Here is an 18,085-nt window from a genome sequence, read left to right as displayed (position 1 = left end):
ATCCCGCCGTCTTCCCAAAGCTTCGTGTACAAGTTACTGGCTGACCGCCTATGCTGAGGGTAAATGCACAAGTGCTGCTGTGCCAAGGACCAAACACCATGTGTGTGTGTCTTTAGCACTAGTTTTTAAAATTAAAACTCACTGAGTAAGTATGTCGTGAAGTAGGCAGATGCCTCACAAATACGGCATAAAAACGCCACAGACACGAGGCTGAGGCGTCATATACTCTCTTTCCCATCCCCAGACAGAGATCTCACTTCCTCCCCACTCCAAGAAAAGGCAGAAAAGACAAAGCACTTTTTAAAAAGGGGAGAGACACTTCAAGCCAGAGACAACTGAATTAACTTTATTCTCTTCTAACTGCAGATTCAAGGTATACAACTGAACATTGCTATTTTTCTTATGAGACTTATAAATAAAAATACAAAAAATGTTCACTACAAAAAAATCTACTGTTAGTAGGATGTAAAAAATATTCTCTTTGCTATAGAAGGCACAAACTTCACTTAGTGACACATGGAGAGAGAAAAAAACCTGCAGCAGTAAATTCATTTTTTTCTTCTTTTTTTTTTCTTTTTCTTTTTAAATCTTGTCAGAAACACTGAAATTACAAAGAAACGCATCAATCTACACGAAACGAAGGCAGATGCGGAAAGCTGCAACGAGGACCGCACAAATTTGGGTGAACCGCTTTGGGGCCGGGACAGAAAGGGCTGGCAAGCAGGACACGGGGTCTCAGGGCTGGGCTGGGACCACAGGGGGGAAGGGGGAGAGGGAAAGAGAAAATGAAACAAATAGAATTGAGAGGGTCGGAGGGAGGGAGAAAGAAAGGGAGAGAGAGAGAGAGAGAGATTAATTGATTGATTTGTACAAAAAGTAACCGGTACAATTGAAGAAACAAAATTGGGCAACCTCCTAAAATTAGGCTAAGAGGAGGTGCTGAGGTAGACATGAACTAGAACATCAATTAATTCAAAACACTATTCTGTAATACAGAGCCATCGGACTGGCACTTGTGCTGTCACGACATAAGACAAGCCACGAAAACAAACAAATAACAGAACAAAACATAATACCCAAACCAAAAGGCTTAGTTTTGCTTGGTCCAGCAGGGCGGCAGAGCCCTCAGTGCTATAATTTACATACATATATATATATATTTATCTTTATATATATGGGTCGGATGTCATGGTGCACCACCACGGCGTCTTAACCGTACGAAGATCATGCATAACACTATGTGAACAACTCCTATGACACACACCAGGAGGCTGGTACCCTGTCTGCAAAGTGGGACGCCAAGGACTCAGGGAGGTGGGGCTGCTGACAGCCTGTGGGGTCTGGACCCCCTCTCCCCAGCCCTTTTCTGCTGGTTTGTCTTGCACTCCTTCCCCTGGTTGGCTCTGCCTTTCTCCTCTCCATCCTTCCCACCGCCATAGGGCTGGTCTGGCTTTTTGCCCTCCCACTGAGATATCCCGGTAAGTGCCGCTGCCATGAAGCTCCAGGAAGGAGGAAATGAGATGGGAGGGGGCGAACGATTAAGGTGGGCTGAGGAAAAAGGATCAGAGTTTGATCTTTGCTTCACTTTCTCTCCAGTGCCCTCAGCTTCCACCCTTGCTGGGCTTGCAGGAAATTGGCCACAAACCTCCCTCTGTCCCACTGCATGGACAGGGCAGGAAGGCCAGGCGCCATTCACTCCCCTATAAGGAGGCGAGCCAAGTGGCCCTGTCCCTCTAAGGCCTTGACACCCCAGCAGCCGGTTGTACCAATAGCATCCAGAAGGGTACCATATACACTTGTGAAAAACTGCAGCAGTTTTTTTTTTTTTTTTTTTTTTTTTTGTCTTTTTGTCTTTTCTAAACATGGAAAAACTGTTCAGGCACAAAGATTGAACAAGCCCGCATTGCATCCCTGGATTGTACTGAATCACTGGGTCCCCCAGCCTCCCCCACCCCCCGCGACATCCCCAAATCTACCTTCCCCGTATTCGTGGCCTCCTCCAAAGCAGCAATGATATTTACTATTTTATATCTCTCTCTTGCTATATATATATCTCTCTCTATATGTGTCTATCCTATATACACATAGGATTTGAATGCTTTGAATGAGTCAAGGACTGAACAGGGAAGGAGCACAGGCGAGGAGGAGGGACATGTCACCCAAAGCATTAAGGGACAAGCGGATAAGGAGCTGAACAGAGGAAAGGGGCTCCCGATCAACTTGGACTTTCCAGGCTGGAGGAGCTCACTGTGGCGGATGAGGCGGCAGCAAGCAGGGTTGTCAGCAGGACCACGGCCAAGGGCAGCGGGGTGGCCAAGGGGCCAGATGGCACAAAGAAGAGGGAAGTAAAAACACCCCGATCGCACCTCCTCGGCACCCCAGCCCTCTGTGTCCAGACACATCTAAAGCCTCTGGATAATTTCTGACCCTCACCTTGGCCATGGAGCCTGGCTGCCTTGGCAAGGTCAGAATTTTTTGTCTTTATGAGTAGGAAGCTGGGAAAGAGGCCCGTTGGAGGCGTCTCTTCAGCGTGGGAGAGGAGGGGCGAACCGAGGACAGAGGTCTCCCCACTCAGCATCCTTCAGAAACCCCTGGCCCGACCCTCTCTCTCCCGCCGCCTCCCGACCTGGATCCTTCGGGGATGGCGGGGTGGGGGTGGGGGGGCAGGCAGGGGCTGATTGAGTACCATCCAAAGCCGCAACACCAGATTACAACAACACTGCATGATTTAACACACAACCGCACACCATAAGCCCACGCACACACACGCACGTACAAAGGGATGGTTTGTTGGTGGTGGTGGTGAGGGGTTGTTTTTTTTTTTTTTTTTTTTTTTAAATCTTTTTTGTTTTTTTGTTTTTTCCCTATTCACATTACAAAAGGAAAGGGCAAGGTCCGGGAGAACTGATGAAGGAACTAACAAATATTACAAAAATATTACAATTTGTAAATATCAGCTCAACCCTTTCAGCCTTTACAAACAGGGGCGGAGACCCAGGCTGGCTGGGAAGGGTGCAGGAGAGGAAGAGGTGTTAGCTGGGTCTATGGAATAGTTTGCCTTTTTTTTTCCTTCCCCCACCAAAGTTGCATGACATCTTGCTGTTCAAATACTGTTTTCTGGGATTGACAGATCCCCTAAGGGCCAGCCAGTCCCCAGTTCTTCCCAGATTGGGGGAGGGCAGCAATAGTGCACAAAGATTTCTTACAGACTGCCCCTCCCCCAACAAGTCCACACTTCACATTATAAACACAACTGCTCTAGTCATGTAGTTCAAGTTTAACTTCTTTTTCCTTTCCAAAGCACTAAGTCATTATTATAGTTGCAAAATAGCATCCTCCCTATGTTATCACCCCCAATCAACAGTCTAGCGACACAGTCTCCCCAGTCCATACCCCCCCCAACACACAATTTTTAAGGCCTTCAGATTTGGTGGGTGAGATTGCAGGGGAGGGAGGAGGGATGGGGCCGAGGGACAGGGGGGTCACAGCAGCATCCATCCCTCCGACTTCCCTGTATTCCTCACAACCCTTCTCCCCCAAACCGCTTCCCTATACCACTTTTTAAAACCTAAGATAAAAACGCAGCCACAACTTTCTCAGAGAGAGAAAGGAAAGAAAAACACACACACATCTTACAAATAAAGCATGAGATGAAACGGAAGACCCGTCCCAAAGCGAACACAAATATTGCAAATGTGCTTTTCCAAAAATTCAGGGAGGGGAGGCTGGAGAGGAGGCGGGGGGAGCAGAGCAGCAGGATGGGAGGCATGAAGGGAACAAAAGAACTGGACGAACATAAGAGGTAGCTTTTAGAAAAACAACACCCCCCGCCCCATCAGGACAACACACAAGGCCGGCTCGTCCCCAAACGGCCTGCAAAGAGACCAGTTTTGGCCATGATAATGCACACCGAGGTGGGGCCAGGCAGTTGCAAGGATCTGAGAAACACGGGCCCCGAGACCTGGGTGACCCAGCAAACCACAGGAAAGGTGGAATTCTCTCCAGACTGTTTCAGGCGGAGGCGATGCTGGGCGCGATGACGTCACGCCCTGGGCAGAGCCAGCCGTGATTCTGCTGTGCCCCCGGTCCCCCATCCCTGGCACCCACCTTGGCCCGGCCCTCACATTCAGATCCTGAGTCCTCTGCTCCTTCTGCCCAGCTCCCTGCACCTGGGAGGCTCGTCACCGGGGGACGCGGAGAGCCTCGGCTGGCTGGCGTCTATTAAACCAGCTCTTAGTTTACACAAGCAACAGAAAAGAACACTCTCCCCATTCCTCCAACCCCCAACCAAAAAAGAGATACAGGGGTCAAAAAAGCTCATGAGGTCACAAAAAACTGAGGTAATTCAAGTACAATGTGCTAACAGGTGAACAGAGGACACAGAAAAGAAGCAAAACATAACGCAAGGCAAAGCGCTTTCAACACCTCCACCTCCTCCTCCGTCTCCCTGTGGACTGGGGGTGCCCTGGGAGCCAGGAATCCTGTGCCCCTCTGGACCTGGGTTTTCCCACAGAGCTCACCAGGTCGGGGGCCCACGTGTTCGAAGGTCCCCAGCACAACTCCCCACCTCCCTCCCAGGGCAGGTGTCCCCGCCCGGTGTAGGTGCCTCTGGAGGAAGACACCCAGGCCCTCGTGGGCAACACACCCTTTCACGGATTCCTCCTCCGGGGGGCTGAGGAGGGCTGTAGGGATTTGCGTGTGTTTGGTGGGACGGTGTGTATCAAGTTGCTCCTTTTTTCCACTCTAGAAGCAGAAGCAGCTCAGCAGGAATCTCGCTCAGGACAGGGCTGGACGGGGTGGGCTCTTCCACTGACTTCGTCCACGTTCTCAGAAAGCCACGAGTGCCGGCAGGGGCTCTGGAGTCTCACAGCTTCCCAACTGGGAGGAGGGAGACACCCCTGGTCCACAAGGGAGGGGCGAGGAGGGGAGCCAGGGGGCCACAGGATTGGGGGAGAGGGCCCTGAAGACCAGGAGGGGCCACCTGGCATGGCTGAGTGGAGGAGAGCCAACAATGGATGGAGCGGGGGAAGCGTAGAGGCGCCCCTCCCTGCCCCTGTCTGCCCCCAGCAAACCAGAGCTGCCTTTGTGAGCATCAACCAGCGACCCAGCCCAGCCCCACCGCCTGCAGGCCCCCTCTCCGCAACCTCCCACCCCACCCGTTCCTCAGCCCCGTCTTCCCAGGGGTCGTGAGAGGACGGCAGGCAAAGATGGTTTGACTCCGACCAGAGAATCCTTCCCTCCCCGCCTGGACGCCAACTCTGGACACAAAAGGAGGATCTGAGTGGAAGGAAGAGAAAAACATCCCACCATCTGAGCTGAACAAAATCCCCCCCACCCCCCACCCAAGAAGAGACGGCCGACCTCCAGCCGGGAAAGGAGGGCCGGGCCCTCGGGTGGCAGGGGGCTCGGCCAGGCAGCCAGGTCACCTGGAGCCCCAGAGGGAATCCAGAGCCAGACAGCCCCCAGGTTCCCTTGTCCTTCTCTCTCTTTTTCTTTCTTTTTTTGTTTGCTTTTTGTTTTTTGTGGTGGTTTTTGCACAGTCCTTCTGGACGTCATCCTGCTCTAACGCTTCTCCTGCTCCCCCGCCATGGCCGCAGGCTGGCCTCACACGTAACACAGGTAGAGGTACGTCTTCTCTATCCTCCAGTCGGGCGGGATCTCCTCGGGCTTGTGGCCCTTCATGTGCTTCTGCATGGAGGACAGGCTGGGGCAGTACTCCGTGCAGATGGTGCACTGGTAGGGCGAGGCGCCGTTGTGGGTCCGCAGGTGCTTGATCATGGCCGAGTAGTCCCGGGAGCGCTGGTGGCACAGCTTACACTCGAAGGGCTTCTCTCCTGTGGGGGGAGGGAAGGCGGGGCAGTGAGGGCCACCCCAGGGACGCTCGGCACCCTCAGGGCACGCCCCCCCCCCCCGGGCTTGCTGGAGCCTTTTGGTCCCTCTGGGACGGTGCCTTCCACGGTGACGGAGACACCACCCAGGGTGGCAGCCACAACTGTCACAACTGGCTACTGAGGGCCTAAAAGGTGGCCAGGGCAATTGCGAACCCCGTTCTTTTTTTTTTTTTTTTAATAATGAAAGTATAGTTGACTTATAATGTTGAGTTCGTTTCTGATGTACTACATTCTTTTTTTTTTTTTTTTTTTTTTTGGCTTTTAAGGGCCGCACCTATAGCATATGGAGATTCCCAGGCTAGGGGTTGAATTGGAGCTGCAGTTGCTGGCCTACACCACAGCCACAGCCAACTCGGGATCCGAGCCGCATCTGAGATCTATACCACAGCTCACAGCAACGTCGGATCTTCAACCCACTGAGTGAGGCCAGGATTTGAACCTGCATCCTCAAAGAAACTATGTAGGGTCTTTAACCCACTGAGCCACAAAGGGAACTCCTACATTCTGCATCTCCATCACTGTAACTCATGTAAAGAGCCACCCCTAGCTGGGGCCATGGTGTTGTCAGCACCACTCCAGCTGCTGGCCTTCCTCTTAACCCACTCAGGGCCACAGACTCTCCCCTTCCTAAGAAAGGAGACAGAAATGTAGACAAGGGGCAGTACAGCCTCCTTGGTCCTTAGGGATGGCTCTTTAGCACACAGTTCCTTCCAGGGAGCAAGGGGATGGAGTCCTTTCAGGGCTACAGATGATGGGGAACGGCAGTGAAACTGGGGGACCCCATCCTGCAAATATGCTACACTGGGGGATGGCGACTCCTCTAAGGCTCTAAGAACCTGCCCTGGACCCTGCCTCCCCCTTGGCAGCTAGAAGAGGGAAGGGACCGAGAGCCTGGGAATGAGTGACCACACCCTCGGGGTGACAGCCTGTCCCGCTGTTACAGTCCCCTGGAGCCTAGCCGAGGATACAAGGGAACCTTGTTTCGATACAGTAATTAACTGGCCAGCCATCTCGCTATCGATACTCCTCCGTGCAGAGGCCCCTGCAAATAATGAAGTAATGAACAGCCAAAGTGATCTAACTATTGACTGGCTATTTACGATCGTCAACGCCAATGCATGTAACGATCCGTCTGCCAGGTCACGTCTCTGACAAGGGGCTAGGGAAGCCCCAGGGCCCTGGGAAATCCTGGGGGTCACTCCAGTTGTCAGCGACGAGCACCCCATCCTCTCCTGGTGGCCCCAAGCAGAGCTCTGAAAACACACATCCTCTGCTTACGGCTCCCTGGGTTCACCTCCCCTCCCAGGTAAACACACTCTCCGCTGGGCCGGCAGCACCGGCCTGATCACCTCTCCCCCTCCCTCTGGCCAGGCAGCTGCTTCCCCTGATCAGGAGCGACTTCCTACTTTGCCACATTCCACCACCTTCTACGACCTCCCATCCTCAGACGAGGCCTTGTGAATATCTAGCCCCCCGACCAGCTGTGCGGTAAATGTTTAACAACAGGCTCTCCCCAAAGCCCTGATTTTGTAGCTGGTGTTGACAGCCATGTTGTGAATACGCCCCACTGTGGCTGGTTTTCAGCCACTAACGTGACAGACTGAACACAGGGCTGGGATGAGACGTGCACTTGGCCCCCAGAGGCAGGCTTGGCCCAGCTCTAGTGTCCCACACCCTCAACTCTGGCAGCTCTGGCCATCGGGACCACTTCCACTTGTTCTATCTTTGGGCCCCAAGAAAAGAGCCCCTCGCATTTCTGTAAAAAGGAATGTGACGGCCCGGTGAACGGGTGAAACATTACACTCAGAGAGGGGTTAGTAAATACATCTGCTTCTCTAATCTTTGAACCAAACTCCATATAACTTGTAATTTTTCCCAACCCTCATCATAACCTAACTTAAGGTCCCCTAGCTCTTACTCAAACCCTCAAGTCACAGGAAATCATCCCAGCCTTCACTTCCAGCTAATCAGGCACCTTCACTTCCCTCAATCAGGAGTCACAAATGGACATCATCTGCGAGCGATTGGTATGGCTGCCTGGAAGGCCAGTCTGGGCCCCTGGAAAGGGTGCTGTGATTGATTAGCAATGTCTGCCTTGCCCTCGCCCAGAGGAAGCGGCACTCAGTGTGGTCACCACACTGAGCCTTATTGGCAGTTGTTCCTCGTGCTGGCTCAGCCTGGGACCCTCCTCACCCGGGCTTCTCTGGGAACCGTGGCCCTCTCCCACCCAGGTCCCAGAGCTGGCTATGGGCTGCGTGTCCTGGGTACCTGTATGCACTCGATAGTGCGTCTCCAGCTGGTGCTTGAGGCTGAACTTCTTGCCACAGCCATTGCACTCGTAGGGTTTCTCGCCCGTGTGGATGCGCTTGTGGCTCTTGAGTGTGCTCTCATCCCGGAAGCAGCTGCCACAGAACTCACACTCATACGGGTGGTCACCTGTGGGGACAAGAGGCTGAATCAGGCCCTCGCCTTCCCCTGCCCCCTCTTTGGGGGACAGCAGGGCACGCTGAGTGCATGGGGCAGGGGGTAAGACTGTCTGTACTCACTACCTCCAAAGACAATGTGGCCCTTGCTGCTGGCCCCTGGGCATCAACAGGGAGCACACCTGGCCACATGTGTCCATCCCTGACCTTGGCCCAGTGGCCATCTATGCCTCAAGGACCAGTCTTGGGCAAGAGTCTGTTTGATTCAGGGATGAACAGAACCCCCAGAAAGCAGGCCCTCTGAGGGCAGAACAGACCCAGGGGCTTCAAGACCCTGCCCCCAGCTTTCTTGCCCCTAGGAGGTCAGAGGCAAAAGCCATACCAGCCTGACTCTCCTAGCCTCAAAAAAAACCCCTCCAATGTTCTCATTGTCCCCCAAATGCCTTCTGATCTTTCTCTCCTTCCTCCGCAGTCTTATGCAGCTGTTCTTGCTGTGTGATTTCCTCTCCTCTCCTTGGTGAATTCCTACTCGCTCATCAAAGCCCAGCTCCCACCACATCACCACGGTTTGGAACTTTCCTTTTAGCGCCATCCTCCGCTGCCCCAGCCCAGGTAAACTGAGTCACTTTCTCCTCTATTCCCAGACAGAAATGCATTTGGTAGCAGGAGTACAATTTTTACCGCACTTTCTAATTAAAGTGACCCACATTTGTTGAGTGCTTTATACTGTGCTAAGAACTTCACACAGATCATATCATGCAATCATCACAACAACCTTACAAGAAAGACAGTATCCTTCTCATCTTACCCATGAGAGAAGTGAGATGTTTAGAGATGCTTCAACGTGGTCCCTAAGGTCAAAGAGCTAGTAAGCAGCTGAGATGGGATTGTGAGTTGGGTTCCGGAGGCTGGGCACTGGCTGCTTAGCAGAATGGTAACTGACATACTGTACTGTATCTCTGGTCACACTCACTGTGCTTCGAGAATGAAAGCACCACGAGGGCCAGAAGGGAGCCTTGCTCATCCCTGGAGCCTTGACACGAAGCACAGGGGCAACACTGAGCAGACGCCCAGGAAATGTCAGGATTTGAAGCTTGGGGAGAGCTGCCTTTCCCCGGCCCGGCCTCTGCGCCCATCAGCCTCCGTTCCATGCACTCCACCCTGAAGTCTCCTCCCGGGTTAGAAGCTGGGGTGTGGGGGCTCACCATCTCTCCCTTTGCACCCAAAGTGGGGGCTTTGGAGGGATGAAAGGTGAGGGCTTCAGCTACTTATTTATTACAGGAGTGAAGGCACAGACAATAAAGATAGATTGATCACCCCAGACTTTGTTCATGAATATTTAAATATCGCTGATTCGTCTTGTCACTGTAATTACAATTTCTCTGGGCTGCATCTCCAACAACCACAGTTTATGGTAAAGAATGGCCCACTGTATTTCACTTGTCCCTCTGCAGATGTGCGGGGCTGCCAACCGTGTAATGTCCTCTGCATTTCATACATTTTCTTCAGCTGCTGAAGGTTTAAGTCATCCACAATGACCTACGTTTTTTCATTATCCCCATGTCAAACTGCGCTCGTGCCTGGGCATAAATTGTCCTTCTCGTTATAGACTCGCATGCCTGAGCCTTCACTTCCTCTTTAAAATGATATTTTACTCTCTTCTCTCTCCCGTCCTCAGGCCGCTAACCAAACCTCCCCCTTCTCGAAGGTAGACCCCGGTACCCACATACATTCTCATCCCTTCTGATGTCTCTGAAGGGTTTCTAGGGCTCTGTGGGGAGTGAACGCTGGGGTCCGCTCGCTGGCGGGCTCTCTCATGGGTGGAAGATTTGCACGAAGCTCCCAGGGCGTAGAAGGGTGGGTGGGAGCCCGGGTGGGTGGGAGCCCTCCCGTGGAGGAGTCAGAGGGGAGATGCTGAGCAAAGACGTCTCTTGCTCCACACCAGCTCCCACCATGCTGTGGGGCACCGCGCTGGGCTCAGAAGTGAGCCCCACATGCAGATCTGGTGATGAGGCAGGTCCTTGGTGCCCTCGGTTCCTGGCACCTGCCTGCCCCCGGCTGCAGGGACTATGCAGACGGCCTGGCCCCCCGCTACCAGCCCCATCCAACCACAGGAGAGTAGATGCCATGCAGACCCTGGTCCTCATCAGGTGTGCGTCTAACAGGGACGGGCGGGCAGAGCCTGGGCCCAGACGCCACGCTCTCCGTGTAGACATCTGCCCACACGGCCCCGGCTGACAGCCAGCTCCCCCCTCCTCACCGAATCGGCAACGATTACGACTTTAATCAAGGATTCAGTATCCTCATTAAGATAGAAATAAATAAATAAAGCAAGGGCCACGTGAGACTTCAGCCGGAGCCGGTAATTAAAACGTACATCGGCAGCCCGCTCGGCCCGGAGGTGGAGCCGCCGTCTGTGCCTTTCCCCTCCAGAGGGGGGCCCTCGGAGTTGAAAAAACAAAGGGTTAAGGCAGAGGGGTTTGTTTGATCAGATTTTTATGAATTTAATTATGAAGTGGATCACATGTTAAATGAGTTTAAATAGGAAATCTCTAGAGTCAGCCTAGGGAAAGGAATAAATAGAACCTAGGGGAAAAAAAGGACAAGACACCAACACACACACACACACACACACACACACACACGCACAGGGATTTTGAAGCACGGTGAGCACCTGGCCTAAAATCCTCACCCTGAGAGTTAATCGTATCAGTGTTGCCATAATGTACACAAAACTGGCTGCAGAACTCAAAATCCAATTTGTGGTATGTTGATTAACTCTGTAGCCTTTTTAATGAGCTTGACATTAAGTGCAGGACAAACGAGACTAATTAGACCCCCTTCCGGCCTGCCCTGTGCACCTGTGACCCCAGGGATCTGTTCTCACCTGGTGGTTTCCCTGGCATCGCGGAGGCCCTGTGTCACCCTCCCCAACCCAGCCCAGCCCCATCCCGTCGGCCCCTCAGCCCCCCAACCCCTTCAACACAGCTGAGAGTTTATTATATGACGAGCCGTGTGAATCAGGGATCCATCAATGCCAAGAGCGCGGCTGGACTAACCTACCAAACACAGCTGCCGATGCTAAACACCCGGCCCCAGCAGCAAATGGGCCAAGAACGACAGAATATTAATGAGGCATTGTGTGGGGGTGGGCTGGCCTGGGTAAGGCTGGGCGCACAGGGCCCACTGGTGTGAAATCGACGCAGGCAGCACACAGGCTCCATGGTTCCCAGATGAGCCAAGTACTTCTCCCAAACGATGTCTGGAAATAATTCCTCCCCAGGGATCTGAGCCTTGATTGATACAGGGACAAGTGACATTTGGATATCTGAGCTGTGAGAAGCCAGCATGGGCAGAGCAGAGCGTATCCTGGGTGGACTTAGGACCGGGATCATTCAGGTCATGTGGAGCCAACTGATGGGCCCCAGCCGGATGCCCAGAAGTGGCTGAAACGTAACTGGCCATCTTTGATCAGGCTGGACGTGGGGACCAGTGGGGGACGTGTGGACAGGAAGATGCACATACCTTCAGGAGATGCTTATAGGGTCACTACAAAGTCTTTGCCACATCACTTCTTCCTTAGCCCGTCTTGTTGGGCCTTACTCATTGGGCCCTCGAGTCCTTGCCAGCAAATCTCAAAAGTTCTAAGCAAATCTGGTGGTGCTAAGGCAATGTGCATCCCTGAGTGGAACGGCATCCCGAAATGAGAGCAGGCAGGCTCCTAGGTGAGGATGTCCACTGCTGGCAGGCCAGGCCAGCTCAGTCTGTGACAAACACAGCCTGTCCCATATTCGGCAGAGCCTGCCACTAATCCCAGGGCTACGACAAGAACCAAGAATGATCCAAGGTCCTGCCAGTCCTGTCTTGATGCCCACAGAGGTTTTTATATCCTCTCTAGTACAGGAGCCCACACCCTGGTACCTACCCAGAGTCTGCCATTCCATCTCCCTGGTTCCATCACCCACCGCTCACCCAAACGCAGGACAGAACACACACAAGCAAAGACATATTCAGACTCAGAATGGGCAGTCCTTTAGCCACAGAGAGTCAGAGAAAGAAAGGATTTCAAGTCATCCATGACCTTGCTTGGCGGGGGTGGGGTGGGGGTGGGTTCAGGAGCTACTGCAAGGAAGCAAATGCCTCTTGACCCTCAGGACCAAGTATCCCACCCCAGACCCCTGTCTCCCCCAAAGAGGGGTGAGGCCCAAGCATAGAAAATGTGCTTCTGTTCCTGTGGAGTAAGTAGGACCTCCCTCTGCTGCAACATTCCCTTAAGAGCCCGAGGCTGATCAGGAATGTATACACAGTAGTACGCGTGGTGTGGGGCCAGGGAGAGCAGTGGGGGTACGGCAGAGACAGAGATCAAGGAGTTCCTACTGCGGTGCAGTGGGATTGGCAGCATCTGCAGGACACAGGTTCAATCCCTGGCCTGGCCCAGTGGTTAAAAGGATCTGGCATTGCTGCAGCGTAGGTCACAACTCCCGCTCATATCTGACCCCTGACCTAGGAACTCCATATGCCTCGGGATGGACAAAAAAGAACCAAAAAAAAAAAAAAAGAAAAAAAAAGAAAGAAAGAAAGAAAGAAAAGAGAGACAGAGACAGAGACCAAGCAGGTAGGCTTTTCTCTAAATGCATTTAGGGTCCACCTGCATCAGAATCCCTTGGGAATATTTACTAGTAACATTGAATCTTGGATCCCATCCACACCCATGGAATGGAAGTTTCTGAGGGTGGAACCCAAGAGCCTACATCTCTGAGCACCCTCTCTTTTTTAGGAGCAGAGAGAAGGAGAACCCAGAGTCCCCAAGTGGGACGGAGTAAGAGCTATCCATCCACATTGACCTGCACCTCAGAGGCCCCTGCATGCTGGATGCTTGAGCAGAAGAGGGCTGAGGGATGACTCAGCCCAGCCACCCACTTGACCTTGATGTGTGTGGAGGTAAATCTGGACAGCGGTTCCCAGAGTCCCTGCCCCGCCCACCCACAGCCCTGGCCTACCTGTATGTGAGCGCAGGTGGCGTTTGAGGGCGGTGTGGCTGGGGAAGGTGCGGTTGCACTCGCTGCAGATGTAGCTGCGTACGCCCGCGTGGACTTCCATGTGCTGCTGGAGCGCGCTCTGGGCCTGGAAACGCTTCCCGCACAGCAGACAGAAGACAGCCATGTCCGTGCCTGCGGGAGACAGGGCGGGAGAGCCTCAGGGCCTGGAGAGGCTGGAGCAAGAGCCAGCCTCAGGACAGCGCCCGCAGGCCTCATGGGTGGCAGCAAACCCAGAGGTGGCCCAGACCATGCCATGCTGATGGAGCACCCAGTATCTGGCTCCATCGGTGGACAACCCCAAGTCCTGCCCCCATGGAACCTAAAGTCTAGCGGGAGAAAGACAGGCATTAATCAGTAGCAAATGAGTCTGCAGTCGAAGGAAGGGGGGCTGTGTTGAGGGCCAAGCCCCAAGAAGGCACAAATCAGAGCCTGAGGCAGGAGGTAGGGTGTCAGGGTGGCCTCTGTGAGGAACCACGATAATGCAGATGACATGTCCTGCCATCATTCAAATGGAACGAACTTAAATATCACATCTCTGAAAAGTGAGCCCTACAGCCTCACCCTTCAGATAAAGAAAAGGCGGCCCAGAGAGGTTGAGTATCTTGTCCAAGATAGCACAGAGTTCACAATCAGCAGAGTTGGGATTCAAACCTAGGCAGCCTGGATTTGATCCTCCCCTGAGGCTGGCTACAGACCCGATTCTCTTAACCAGTCTCCACTCATTAATGCATACATCTTAAGGGTCCATTCATTCAACAAATATTAGCCCTAGGGAACTAGCCATGGAAAAGTACACAACGGGTGTGCCCTCATCAGAGAGGTTGCCCAGCACGCTGGCCACAGGAGGGCATTCTGGGAAGACGGAACCGTATCTGTGAACTAGAAAGAAATGCGGCAGGTCAGAGGATCAGACGGAATAGGACTGCCGGGGAGGTAGAGAGAAAGTAAAGGGGAGGCCAAGGAAGTGGCCAGGCCAGGTCGTACGGAGTCTTGACAACAACGTTAAGAGCTTTAGGCTGGGAGTTCCTGTCGTGGCACAGCGGAAATGAATCCGACTAGAAACCATGAGGTTGCAGGTTCGATCCCTGGCCTCACTCAGTGGGTTAAGGATCACGAGTGGCTGTGGTATAGGCTGGTGGCTACAGCTCTGATTAGACCCCTAGCCTGGGAACCTCCATATGCTGCGGCCCTCAAAAGACAAAAGACATTAAAAAAAATAAATAGCTTTAGGCTTTATCCCAAGACCAAGGTCAACTGTCAAGAGATCTTAAAATTATGAGGGACCTGAGACTTTCATTTAACTCTGGCAGTTCCCTGTGCTGCACACGTAGGTACTCCATGGTAGCCTCCAAAGGCCAAGGTGCCATTTCCTGTTTCTGATGCTGCAAGGGAGCCATGGCCTCCGGGGATTCAGCACCACACAAGGAAGCACCTAAAACCTCCACTGAAGTCCTAGTTGGTAGCTCCTTGCCCACCACTTTGGACTCCATTTCCCTAAGCACATCAGCTCCCCCTGGGAAGCCCATCTTCTCGCCTCTCTTTACTGGCACCTGGGCATTATCACCTGCGATCAGCCCAGCGCTGCCTCCCCCCGTGTAAAGGACACAAACAGGAAAGGGGGTCATATGCAGCACCTGTCAGCCCAGAGTGGAAGGTGGGGCAGAACTTTGGCTGCTGCAAGTGGTGGGCAGCTCAGTGTGGAATCTGGGAGCTCTTGGTAGAAGGGGGGACAGTGGCGAGCAGGACGCAATGGAGACCCATCAATGGAGACAGCACATGGGAAGCGTGTCCGGGCATCTCAGTCTCATTCACGGCTGGGTGTGCAACGGACTAGTGGGAAGGCAAGCTCAGCCTCTCATTCCCCCACACCCCACCCTCACAGCACCTGCAGCCATGCTCGACCCCATCCCCTGACACTGCCTGCATCCAGGTCCAGGAGAGGCTGAGCAGGAGAGACTGAGTATGAGAAAGGGCACGCATTTGCTCCTGGCCTCAAAGAGCAGAAGGGAAGGGGAACTAATATAAGCCTTGTGCTGGGTGCTTTATCTGTTTTGTCATCTCATTTAAAACCTGCAACCCTACCAGGCAGGATTCTCACACCCCTTTTTACAAATGGGAAAACAGAGTGATTAAATAACTTGCCTAAGGTCACGCAGTTAGAAAGTGGCAGAGCTGGGATTTATAAATGCCTAGGTCTGTCTGACTTCAGAAACCACAGGGCGGGCCTCACGTCTATCTCCAGGTCTGCCACCTGTCTGTCTGCGCTTCTCCAGGAAGAGGCATAATAAGACACCAGCGAGCCAGCTCCAGCCCGGCTGGTTCAGGAGCCCCAGGCCTTCTGGGGGTCACTCTAGCAACAGTTAGGAACCCAGGGCCACGAGGAGCACGCTGGAAGCCGAATCACAAGGTAGAGCTCCCTGAAGCCTCCCGAGTCCACTGGGAACCAGCAGGATCTTTTCAAGGTCCTGGGGCGCTCACCCTACTTGACTGAGGGGCCCCCGAGGGGAGTGGTCTGCCCAGCAGAAGCAGACTGAGGGCTGGTGGTGAGCTCAGCAGGCCTGGGAGTGGAGACTGTGGAGACCCGGGAGCCCCAGCGCCAGCCCCCTCTCTGGCCCTAACCTCGCCCCACAGAGCGCCCCCATGAAGCCAGGCATCACACACCTGCCTTTCCTCAGTAAGAGGTGGCAGGCTCCCTGGGCAAGCCATGTCCTCTAAGAGCCCAGGTTTCTCCTCGGGCATCCCCTGAAATCCCCAGTGTGGAAGGACCCTGGATCAGAGGGAACACGGATGCCATTCCCAGGAGGACACCCGGAGCCCAGAGGAGCTGCCAGGGTCAGTTCCCACCGCAGGGCAGACTGAAAACCCCTCGGCCTCACTCCTCCCACCACCTCCTTTTCCCGGGCCCCAAAGCTGCCCTATGAGGCAGCCCCTTCTTCTCAGGATGGCCTGAACCTGCTTCGTGTCCAACAGCCGACTTGGACATCACCTAGTGGAGGCCCTGTGCTAGGTGACAAGGGGGACTCAGAGATCAGCCTGAGAACTAGGGTCCCCGGTTTGTGGGGGACACAGCAAGTTAACTAGCCAGAGAATAAGACAGGCTGACACCAAGAGGGGTTTGGAGATTCTGAGTTAGGCTTTGAAAAAGGACATCGTATTGAGAAGCCAAGGGCTGGAGGGGCTGAGGGCACAGGAGCCAGGCTAAGGGAACACCAAGTTTCAGAGCAGCTAAGGCAGAGGTCAGACCCCCGAGGATGAAGGTGAGCAGGGAAGGTTACTGGGGATCGGCTCACGGAGGGCCACGGCGCCACATGGGCCAGACTGATTTCATCCTACAAGTGAGGAGGTGCCACGAAAAAAGACATGGGCAGGGGGGACTGCCAGCAGGACCCAACCAGGACGTGATGGCAATGCTCCTGGGGACAGTGTGGGGACCAACAGCAGCAGCAACTGGCTGGAAGCAGGGAGGGAGATGATGGCTTTTGTGCTACCGCTGGAGGAGGGTGGGGACCAGTCTAGGGTAGGGCTGCAATGACAGCAAGAGGACTGGAGAGGTGGGAGCTGGGGCAGCGGCAGGACCTGACCTTTGGCCCAGGCTTGAGTCAGGAAGCATGGGTACATGTGAAGTCCTGGATGCCAGCTCCGCACCTTGGTGACAGGTTTAAAGTCACAGGGTGACCTCCTGGGAAGGAAATGCTACAGTGTCCCTACGTCTGTCTCTGCCTCCTGGGACATCCCATGGGACACAGGGGCTCTCCCTGGCCACCGATACACTGGCGGGGCTCAGAGAGGAAGAGACAGGAGCTCTGAGACCCCCACAGCCTCTCTGTCTCCATTTTTCTGTTTGGAGACCTTTAGCCGAGAGGATGGAAAAATATTTTAAAAGAAAAAAAAGGAAAGGGTGGAGGGAAAAGTGGATGAGACACAAGAAACGCTATCGGTGCATGCAAGTTAAAAATCGAGACTAGATTTGAGTTATTAAACAATTTGCTGTAGTTTCTGCCTAGCTGATTGTTGGCATGTATGATGAGTCAGGGCAGATTCTATTAGGCTGGGAGATTAAGCAAATAAATGCTAGCTTTTGGAAACACATTAAAATGTGGGACTATGGAAATAAAATTATCTAGAAAATTGTATTAGCAATTCATTAGCTGCAGTGAGATGTTTGGCGGGGCAAAGGGGCCCGGCAATGTCAGTGCTTCGCTCCCTTCAGTGCCTGAGCCCCTTCAACGCTCACGGCTCCTTCCTCTGCTGTGCAGAGACCTCATGCCTGACAACACTGGGGAGAGAGAAGGGGCCTCCACGGGCTGCAAAAGACCTTCAAAAATCAGAGGTCAGCATAACACAAGGGAGACAAAAGAAGGACCTGCGTCCTGGCTCTGCCATTTACCCGGAGCAAGTGACTGAATTTCTGTGGACCAGTTTGCTCATCCTTTGCCACGCTGCTTGCGGCTGTTGAGAGCATCCAATGAGATACCCAAGTGAAAATGCTTCTGAGCTATGAAGTGGTGGCAGAGCCAATGCCAGCCCAGACAACGCCTTTGTCTGAATTAGAAAATCATGCCTCTTCCTCTGGGAAGACACGGATCCCCGCCTGGGCACACAGCTCTGGCAAGCAAAGACGGCTGGATTCCAGACTCCAATTCTCCCTCGGCTGGCCATCCTCCTGCAGTGCACAACCCGGATACAGATCACGGCCGCCCTGCACAAGCCTCCCTGCTGCTTCCTCCAGGAA

General features: G+C 53.5%; 1 protein-coding gene across 7 annotated transcripts in view; it reads right to left on the bottom strand.

Annotated features, from left to right (window-relative positions):
* Positions 1-325: 325 nt before the first annotated feature.
* Positions 326-18,085, bottom strand: part of ZBTB16 (zinc finger and BTB domain containing 16) — a 199,788-nt gene continuing 182,028 nt past the window's right edge. For all 7 annotated transcript variants that reach the window (XR_014815311.1, XR_014815309.1, XR_014815312.1 and 4 more), the window contains 3 exons: positions 13,315-13,485; positions 8,160-8,327; positions 326-5,834 (listed from right to left, as the gene is read on the bottom strand). Coding sequence is in view for 4 of the 7 variants with exons in the window: in XM_021062868.2 (XP_020918527.1) it covers positions 5,605-5,834; positions 8,160-8,327; positions 13,315-13,485 (569 nt within the window). In the remaining 3 variants the exon portion in view is untranslated. The remainder of the gene's footprint in view (positions 5,835-8,159; positions 8,328-13,314; positions 13,486-18,085) is intronic.

This window comes from Sus scrofa, chromosome 9 (assembly GCF_054392235.1).
Source record: "Sus scrofa isolate SSC_HxYL_T2T_F1_AM1 chromosome 9, Sscrofa_HxYL_maternal_Yorkshire_Landrace_v2.0, whole genome shotgun sequence".
NCBI classification, from domain to species: Eukaryota; Metazoa; Chordata; class Mammalia; order Artiodactyla; family Suidae; genus Sus; species Sus scrofa.
This window is presented reverse-complemented; position numbering and strand designations above follow the sequence as displayed.